At 39.1% G+C, this 10593-nt stretch overlaps 1 protein-coding gene across 2 annotated transcripts in view; it reads right to left on the bottom strand.

Moving 5' to 3' along the window:
* The window catches only part of LOC582361 (major facilitator superfamily domain-containing protein 6), a 32203-nt gene that overhangs the window by 6163 nt on the left and 15447 nt on the right, over positions 1–10593 (bottom strand). Inside the window, exons 2-4 of one of the 2 annotated variants that reach the window (XM_011680194.2) lie at positions 7488–8635; positions 6482–6891; positions 5751–5874 (exon numbers count right to left, since the gene is read on the bottom strand). In XM_011680194.2, the coding sequence (XP_011678496.2) occupies positions 5751–5874; positions 6482–6891; positions 7488–8613 (1660 nt within the window). In that variant the 5' untranslated portion in view covers positions 8614–8635. Of the gene's footprint in view, positions 1–5750; positions 5875–6481; positions 6892–7487; positions 8640–10593 lie in introns of both variants that reach the window. The other variant, XM_782312.5, reaches the window with a different exon arrangement.

Here is a 10593-nt window from a genome sequence, read left to right as displayed (position 1 = left end):
CTCTTTAACGAAAGGTAATGGAACGATATTTGCTCTCCGAAATTCAATTTATTTCGCTGATGTATTGAGATGGAATACATCAGTGCGCTAGATTTGATGGAAAGTGAATCCATTTGTTGCACTGCTTACTTACAAATACATATTTGCCACTGATTCATCTAGTACAATATGTGTTTCTTTGCTACTTTGTTTTATTTCGGTTCGCATTTTGCTCGAGTCTGAGATTGAACGAATTTAAGATTTTTTTTTTAAAGATCTAAAACTATAAATAATTGGGGGAGTGCTTGAATTAGTAGCTGTTTTCTAGAGACATTGCTCCACTTTATAAAAATGCTTGCTGCAATATCAGTAAAAAAGATTATGGGAACCAAAAAGACAATGATAGTCCATTATTCAAGCATTATGTCTTCCCATATTTATAATATCGATGCTAGTAATAGTTAAAATACTGTTGCATTAATCAAAGAGTCAACCAATTCATCGCTTGGTCAATAATGGACTTAACATTGAATACATAGTGCCTTTGGATCACGTTCCGTAAGTCAGATTGCATCCCCCCCCCCCTATTCGTTAATGTATCGTTTTTATAAGAAATAATTTCATGATCTTACTTCCCATAAATGTGTACGTATCATCATTCATCATAATTATAACAGTCCCATGTCATGTTTCCTGCGTATAGTATTCTGCATAATGGTTGAGACTAGTATTATATAGAAGAAATGGATCTAATGAAGATGTGAAGTAAGTAAATCCGTGATCCACCGAGCTTGATTCTCGATGGATTCAAGAAGAATGAAACACTATCAGGCCCGGAAAACTTAGGAAGAGAAAGAGAGAGAGAGAGAGAGAGAGAGAGAGAGAGAGAGAGAGAGAGAGAGAGATTCTTGATGGATTCAAGTAGAACGAAAAACTATCATGCCCGGAAAACTTTGGAAGAGAAAGAGAGAGAGAGAGTGTGTGATAGAGGGAGGGAGAGGGAGAGAGAATGACGGGGAGATAGAGAGAGAGAGAGAGAGAAACAAAAGATTGAGAGAGATAGAGAGGAGGAGAAAAGGGGACTGAATAGGTTAATTCAGAATTTCTATCCAAAATTGTATTACAGAAAGCGTGAATTGTTTGAGAAAAATATGGAATCATGTATGTTTTAATGATTGATAATGTCAATTTGATTTGATCAAAGAAAAATACACTGATATTGAACAAAAATTCTACTATTAAAGGCAGATTTTCATTTTGCACTCTAGGATCTACAAGACAATTAAAAAACTGTTAATAATCAGCAATCAAAAGAAAACAATCACGACATATACTTAGAACCACATAAAACACAGAAAAATATTGTTTACTAGATATTTTTTAGCTTTCTCTCACTCCTCCTCCCCAGCCCCTCCCATCCTGGCCTATTTAATGCTACCGGTTGTCAATTTGACATTTATGAGAAATGTTTTGCTTGGAAGACGTGACTCGATTGCAAGGCTATTTCGAGGACTTTGTAGTATTAGTGGAGACGATTTGGAGGTCAAAATGATGCGTTGCTCGGTAGAAAAGATCTACAGCTCTCCAATATAAGAAAGTCAGTGGTATTTTGAGTAAGGATGCCTTTACAATAATATAGGGATAGAAAAATCTATCGGAAAACGCATGTATTGATCGCGACATGTACATGTATGTTTACATTTTATTACCTGTTTATGTTCCCAACAGCGCATTCCGTTAATGTGGTCAGCGCTATACAAGACAACTAGCCAGGCAGGGGAGTAATATTGTCCGGGGGGGGGGGGGGGGGGAGTTGTCCGCGATTATATATTCGTATGGTACATGTGTAGCTGACCAATTATATGGATAATTATACAGGATGGTAAGGCCATAGTGATTGTTATAAATAGTTATTGCTAGTCAAATACGTATACCTTGATAACGTACGGAAGACGAAAGACTTCATGCATGGCTGATTGTCACGAAACGGAGTTACGTCTTATGTCAATTCTGTTTGTTGCTACGGCAGGTAGCTAGTGAAAACTAATTCGTTTAATAAAATTATGGAGATGCAAGCATTACTTTAAACAAACAGAACTTTGTTATTCCTAACTAATTTTTCCTGACTGAGATGTCATTAAGAAAGGGCAGAAAATGAACTTTCTATAAATGTGACTTTCTCTTTTAAATTCAGATACCATCCGCCAATGACTAATTGATTTTAATTACTCATGCGTGAAATGTGCATCATATGAGTTGCATCAAATGAAATAGGAAGATCTAAGCTTTACAAATATGTGTCATTTATTAATTACAATTGTAATTAAGTTATGATATAACATCAATAATTCTCGGTTTCGTTTTTTCTGTGACGCACTGTATGCAGTTCAAAAGCTTGTACACGTATATCTTCATAACTTATCCATTCATGACTGTGTTAAGGGGGTACATTAGTTTTATTTGGGAAACCTGCATGTTTATTTCATTCTGCGAAAACTAATCTACCGAGCAGCATGTTCGGTAGTATCAATTTTGACCAAAACGCGGAAGAGGACACGGCGGCCCGTGCTAAATGACGCAGTATGAAAGGTACCAGAGATGTCTTATGAGCGAATGTCAAACCTAGCTAGCAGCGAATCGATCAGGATGGCAAACAGAACGACCGGTGCGGATTTCAAGCTTCTTGTTATCCGAGGCTAGCTCAGTCAGTGAATAAACAGATTGCTTTCAAGCTGACAGTCCCGTTCCCATTATCCGAGAAATATCTTTATTTGCTCACCTGTTCGATTCCTTTATTTTGGTGATTTTCGGAAACAATATCATAAGAAGGTCCTTCTAAATATTACGCTGTGTTTATGTGTGGTTAGGTACCTACTATAGAACTATGAAACATACTTACACCGAATTCTGTACTGATGGCATAAATGCACTTCAAAAATTTGCAATGGGAACGGCACAAAAATCTAACGCACAGGAAGGATTATTTCGTCAATATCTTCAGATTTTCAAAGTAACAGATTGAACCCTCTGATGACACCCCCACCCTCAAAGAAAAATGAGAAAGATTATTCTGGAACCTGAAGGTGTATACTGGTGACATTCATGGACTCTCCAGGCTACCGTCTTGAGAGCGGTCCTTAAAATATTAAGAGGTGTGTTTTCGGTTAAAACATGGAGTTCCATGGTTGCAAGCAATGCTATTTAAAGGTAAAGACCAGTTATGGTCATGCGATTGCATTGTGAAAGAAACGTTGTGGAATCGATCAGAAAAGGTTGATCATCTAGCATCTAGCATCTGCAAGGTTCTGGAATCATCAAAATGATAAGAAATTTGGCCCATTCTTCGTAAAGTTACAAGCACTATAAACAGAAAGATGTATATGGGACTACCCTATATCTCTCACAGACCATGAGAGAAACAAATTTACCAAATATATGAATTAGTAGGCGGTTTCCCGGCAAATTTGTTATCATCATGTATTAGTCAAAACATATTCTTTCACATGATTGGTAATGAGAGCTTCCATTTCATTTTTTGAAATTGGGGGCGTTTCCAATACTGGTCTTTACCTTTAAGTCAGCCTTAGTCAGACAGCCTGAGTCAAACTAGACAAAACAGATGTACACTTTATCCATATGAGCATACTTCGAAATACACTTAAATACTAATTGGACTGAATACATAATCAGAATACTTTGCTACAGGGAAAACTGAGACTCGTGATGAATGAAAATTGACATTTGTCCTTCTACATTTTTTTTCTTGTGTGTTTTGTTTCTTTCTTGTTTTTGGATTTAATTTTGAATACTGCATTTTTCCAGTACTACTTGTGTCAGAATGCTTGATAGGATTCATGCCAGCCTTACATTACTACACTCTTAGAAAAATCTTGTTAAGATAATTGAGTATTTTGAAAAATAATCAAGAAAACAGGATTATTTGCTACTTTAATCTTGATCAAATTGAAGGTAATGTGTAGAATGCTATATAATACAAGGTTAGCAGAATACATACTGGCGGATTCGAAAAAAGTCCAATGGCTGAGGGAAGAGGTCAATCAAATAATTTGGACTATGAAGGACAATATCCGGTTTAAGCTATATTAAAATGGGAAAAGAAGACACTGCTGCAACGCGTAAAGTGCAACTTAAAGAGAGACATCACGAAGTATAAAACGTGTGACATAGGACAACGTCACATACATGTACAAACCTGGCATATATTTTAATTACGAAAGACCTGACGGAAGATAAAAAAAGGCATCGTTCTGTTATATTAAATATGTTAGAGGACCTTCTCGCTTTAAAGGGAAGCGCAGGAATCCGTGTCAGCAGACAGTATACTCTTTTCAGGGAGAGTAGTGGTAAATTATTGATGGAAGCTTTTACATGTAAGTCACATGCAGTATGTGGGACCCTGCGTTCGATCCTTGCTCGATGCTTACATGAATGATATCCTTGATCACGATTTTTTTTTAAACCACATTTTGTTCGTCTCGACCCAGGTGTATTGAATGGGTTACCTCGCAACGATCGGATGATGGGCTAATAAACACTCAAAGGCCCTCCGCAAGGGCAGTATCAAATACTTATGTGGCTATACACTGTGAAAAGATTGGGCAATATTTTCCCAACACTTTGCCCAACGTTGTGCCAATAGTCAACCCACCCATTGGGCAATGTTTTGCCCAGTGGTATTGGTAAACGTAAGTACCCAACTTCACACGTGCATAATTCTCTCGTATTTGGCCCAATTACAGTTGGTCAATATTGTCCCAACATGTGGGCTACCGTAGTCGGGCAGTTGAAGGGTGATTTCTTTACTCAAATTTTGGTCAAATAGTGCCCAACAAATTACGTAAATTTAACCATTTTTTCACAGCGTAACCCTGAAAAGAACATATTATAGTATTAATGACTGCTTTGAGAGAAATAGTTGTTTTTATACGCTCAAGGGAAGGTTACAATTGTGCTATTGCCCGAGGCGTGCCAAGGGCAATAGCCCAATTGTAACCTTCACGAGAGCGTATAAAAACAGCTATTTCTCGAATATTAAAGCAGTCATTAATACTTTTATATGCCAAAAAAAAAAAGAGTCAACTTATGACACCACCTTGGCCTATATCTAGTTTATCTGCACGGTTGTTTTTTATAAGTGTATCTTTGAGAGTAGACTAAAAAATATTTTTTTTTGTTTTTTGGTCAAAGATGGGTTTCGATCTCTTGCGTTCAGATGGTTATGTAACCAAAATCACCGCCTTAGACCGCTCGGCCATCTGATATATACATTAAAATGGATTGAAAACGGGCCCTTCTTTTACTTTTGCAATGCATATTGGCACGAACTTAGATCAACATCTATCGGTAGATGTTGTTTTTGGAAGTTTATTTTCGTCTTCATGTCAACAATGCAAGATAAAATTGTCGGTAAGATCGATCGAGATTCAATTGTATTGAAATTACCGACCAATTCTTCGCACACGTACGGTATCCTCGATCGCTCAGACCATTTTTTAACATGTAAACCTATGGGTATTTCACCAAGACAGAACTATTTTCCCGGTAACCATGGTTACTGGGATTTTAGAACTATTTTTTAGAACTATTACATGGGTTTGGAATTTTACCGGGAATTTTACAGGAATAGTTAAAGTTTATGAATGCAATTTCGACCAATCAGATGGCTGGATTTCTTAAGTGAGGTATATAATTGTTGTTATTATTATCATCATATATATTATAATGTGGACAAAATAATTGAGATTGCTTGCCTTGCAGGGTTTCCACGATGAGAACCCACCATGGGTTAATGAGGACAGAGATTGCAAGGAAACGGATAGCATAGCAGAACAAGCCCAGACAGAACACAGGAATATGGCCGATCGCATGAAGTATCTAGAGAAAGACAAGCAACAACAAAGTGATGGATGATTATTGTATCATTACGAGTATCATCTGTCTATGTGTTTATTGATAGAGGTGTAATGATAATATATCACCGTTTTTACCAATAAAACAATTTGTATCGTCTCCATTACATTGTATTACCCTCTCAGACTCCATGCACATCGACAAGACACACACGGGCCAACTTGGCCAAGAACAAACAAACTAAAACTTGCAATGCGAAAACAGCCAAGAATCGGTCGGTTTGGAATAGGCCTGGAGGCGGTTTTGCAATATGACTCATACCTCGATGCGTGTATAATGATTAAACAAAAGACAGATTAATAACTGGCTACATAATATGAAATGCTTGCAACGATCATGATAATGTTATTATTACATCGGTTTTCTTAAGGATGTATTGCAGATTAATGCCAACGACACTATTGATGTCTGTCATAGACGGTGCTCCTGGTAATATCATTCCAGATTCATGAACACTACTATTACGAGACTAAAGCATTTAAGGAAATAATTTTTGCCAGGTATAGGCTATTAATTTACTTCATCTGGGTAGAGGATATATATTGAATTTGCAATCATCAAGAAGTCTTACCTTGTGGCTGAAAAAGTATGCAAGTATCTCTGAGACGTGGTTGACGACTGAAGCAAGACCGAAGAGGGACGGTGGCCCTCCAAGATCCTGGAGATGCCAGTAGAGGAAGGTGAAGAGAAGTCCCATACCAAATCCTGCAAACCAGGCCAAAAAGAGCACAGAACCGTAGCGGATGGTGGCGAACATACGAAACACCTGTCTGATACCAGCAGGGTCTTCCTGGTGTGCCTCGGTAGGGGTCAGAGCACCACTGGTGGTGGGGACGCTGGTGTCATGTGAGGAATCCCTCGTGTCAGAGGGGCCATCACTGGTGGTTTGACCGCCCTCAGCTGTTGACGAGGTAGGGTCGGTCCCGTCTTGGTCGGGTTGGGTGGCGACAGAACCGTATGTCGCAGGAGTACGACCTTCATCTGAGATGAAAGACGGATATCATGAGAAGGATAAAGACAAATTAAAGAATAAATGAGTATGAGCTTTGAAGGCCCGGTTTCCATAGTGCATTAAGAATACTATCATGACGAGTGTCTTTACACAAAGTCTGTGCGGAATTATAAAAAAAGAAATTAGGTTCAAACCTAAACATTTTTAGAAAATAACCGGTTGCCCGGTAAAAAGTAGCGTGCTTTTAAAGTATTAACACATACTTCAAGTGCTGAAAACGTTGCAAAAAATATCTTTCAATTGCTACACGGCGTTTTGCTGGGAACAAAAAAGCCCTAACGCACAAATTAACCTCCCGGCAAAAGATAATGCAGCGCTACGCGACGTTTTGTCGGGCAACCGATCTTATTATTCATCTAAATCGAAATCGAAATCCATTGAAGAGTTATAGCCTCGTACATGTATATTAATGAAATCACATCTAAACTGATATTTCTTAATGGTATTGTCTGGATCCGTTTGCTATTCTTTAAGTATTATTATTTCAACCGGGATTAGGTTAGTAAGTTCTTCAAGAGTTTAATGCAAGAGAGTATGCATTGAGTCGTCTTTGAAGGTGACTTACCGCCAATGCTGACCTGACCCTTCTGCTTGTTGTAGGTCAGTTTTGACATCTCTGTCTTATGGTCATCATCTGAGTAATACTTGAACTTGAACTGAGTAGCCACGAAGAAGGAGCATGTGAGGAGTACAGCATAGGTACCGAAACAGATGTAATAGTTTCTTTTAACCTCTTGTACTTGCGCCCCCTCACAGTCATGGGTGTGGGAAGCTGTGTGGTCTAAGAGGATGCCATTGATCAGCATGAAGATACCCCACCCCAGAGAGCCGAACATCCGCTGCTGACCGTAGTACTCCAAACGGTCACTACCAAGGTAGCCTAGCGTAGCCGAATCTGCTAGGGTGATGGTGGGTGAGCTGAAAAACTCGCCGACGACAATGATGATGAGGAGGAGCAGGAAGACACCACGGATGTCATCGCTGATGAACTTCACACTTGTAGTCCCTGACGGTAATCGACGAATAGGCTCTTCTGTCCCGATGGATTTGTTGAGAAGCTTGTATGAACCTCCCAAAGGATTCTCAATAACAGGGCTTGTTTCATCTGTACGGAATGGTTGGTCAATGTCCGATTGGTGGCCGACGACTGTCCCATCATCCTCGTCGTGGTCTCTGGGGCCGTACACGTAGTGATGCACGCCATCATGGACGACTTGGTCAACGACGATGATGTCGTGACCGTTATCATCGGTTCGATTGAAGATGATGCACTTGGAGCCAGCAGGTCGTATGAAAGCCATCGCTTCGGTGAAGAGGAGCCAAGCAAAGAGTGAGAAGAGGAACAGCACCTTGGCCTTGCGCCAGGAATCAGCAAGACCGCCCCACAGTGGAGCAGCGCAGAACTCGATGAATGGACGTATTCCTATGAGAAGACCACTCTGGGATGCGTTCAAACCAAGCTGTTTGAAGTAGACGGCCAAGAGTGGGTAGAGACTGCCGTATGCACCATAGAACAGGAAGTAAAAGGATTTACTCTTGAGGAGATCAATGTCGATGTGCGAGTCACACTTCTTCTTCTTTTCTTGGCTGTCCCCTTGCTGATCATCGTTGAACTTGGGTGGAGGGACATGAAGAGATGGGGCCACATTGCCGGCATCAAAGGGCAACGTGTTGTCCTCAGGCAGATACATCGTCGAGATTCAGTGTATACGTCTAACTGTTAAAAGAAAAGAAGAGGGAGATTGATTATTGATTCAGGGCATTGTCTATAAACTACAGTCATTCCTGAAGAGGGATCACAGTACCTTTGGAAACATACGTTTGTTTTTTATTTGATTTAAAACGAAATTCTGAATGATTGAATACACACAAACTCAATGATACTACGCAAATTTGATGTACGCATACTCAACTCCGCCTTCGGCCATAACTTATGGTCGTATAAATTAACCGACATTGACTTAGAGCACTATATGCACTTGAATGGCAATTTTGATGTGCTCAATATGGTACGACTTAAGATTAACACATTCTTGACTAATACATTTATAATGATAAATAGATGATGTAAAAAAAAAGGCATATATGCGTACACATGACTTTATCACAGGTCTGTCTAGCTGTAGAAATAATATTTGCTATCACTGCTCACATCACGGAATCGTTTTGTATAACGTGGTAAATCAGGAGGAATTACATTGTTAGCTTATCATATCCTCTGATTTTGTCGCGATATAATGATTTCCTTCAGGCCACACTACTCGAAATATCATAGATTGATATCTACCCAGCATGTTTATTTTATTGATGGCACTGTTAAGTATTCGGAGTAAGGTTACAGTATGGTTGAGGCATCAAGAACACCTGTTCAATCCGACGGCGTATTTTCTAAATTAATCAAAATAACGGTAGGCAGTAGCAAATCGGCCTTTATTGAGAAATGGTGGAAATAGAGGAATGTTAACCCCTTTCTTCTCTTCTTCCTATATCATGTCCCAGCACATTATAGTCCCCTTTTCCGTATTGCTGCAGAATATCTTCTTCATTCAGGTGTTCTTCTTAATGAAATGTTATGAGACGTGAAGAAAATGTCACTGTTTGTAATTTAATTTTCTAACTATGCCGACTATATATATAATTTTAAACGCGTCTTAGGCGTATGACGTATAAGGCGGCGCGGGAAACGAAAAAGGGAAGGGGAGAAGAGAAGGAGGGAGGAGGAGGAGGGGGGGGGGGGCTTGGAGCTCCCGATCGTAATAAACCTGAAATTACGAATACTTGGGCAGCCATTACCTCATACTCGAGCAGCGGGTTCGTCTGGAATTTTTTTTACATGTTCAAGTTTTAATGTAATTTATTGCTTGCTGTAGCTTCGCTTGGCGTTTGCAAAGGAAAAAAATTAAGAAAAAAACAGTTGATTTTTGGAAAAGAGACGTCAACCCCCCCCCCCCCCTTCCTTGGAAAATTATGCTCGTACGCCGACCGCTTGTGATGAAAGGAGTTGACGGTGAATCAATATGGCAGATAATATGGATGATACATGGGTGTGCCAGCTAAATGAACCCAAGATGTTGTTCAATGATATACAATTTACATTTTATGTAAACGTTTCAGACAAACTTCATAACTCATTCTGTCCACTGCTGTGTGCATAGTGTCTCCAGCCATTTACATTTTCAAGCTGGAAATATAGCTTGAATACAATAAATGTATTGCTTTGAAATGGTTTTCATAGCGAGACTGATCTGCGAAAAAATAATATAAAATCACAATAACTTCTCTTTTGTTATTGTTTGTTTTATTGTTTCTCCGTATTTATACTATATTATCTGCAACGTTATACTTGCATAAGTCTACAGGAGTGAAATCAACAAACAATGCTGTTCGTATCAGCTCAGCATGTTGTTTCGGGGGTGAATATCGGGGACGAACATAATTGTTATACCCCCAATTTAATATCAAGTCACTGTACGACTCTAAACTTTCAGAGTTCAAATAAACGGATGGTTTATTTATTTATTATTCTTGTTAAACTATATACCAAAATAATCATCCATGATATTGTAATACCATTTCTCAGTGAGCAACGAATACTTCACATGACATTGTGTGAAAGAGTTGCGATGGCTCGTAACCGCGACAAGTCCGGGGTTCGAAATCAAGTCAACGGG

Source organism: Strongylocentrotus purpuratus, unplaced genomic scaffold, assembly GCF_000002235.5.
Source record: "Strongylocentrotus purpuratus isolate Spur 01 unplaced genomic scaffold, Spur_5.0 spur5_scaffold_6, whole genome shotgun sequence".
Lineage (NCBI taxonomy): Eukaryota > Metazoa > Echinodermata > Echinoidea > Camarodonta > Strongylocentrotidae > Strongylocentrotus > Strongylocentrotus purpuratus.
Note: the sequence above shows the minus strand (reverse complement) of the source record. Positions and strands in the feature narration are given on the sequence as shown.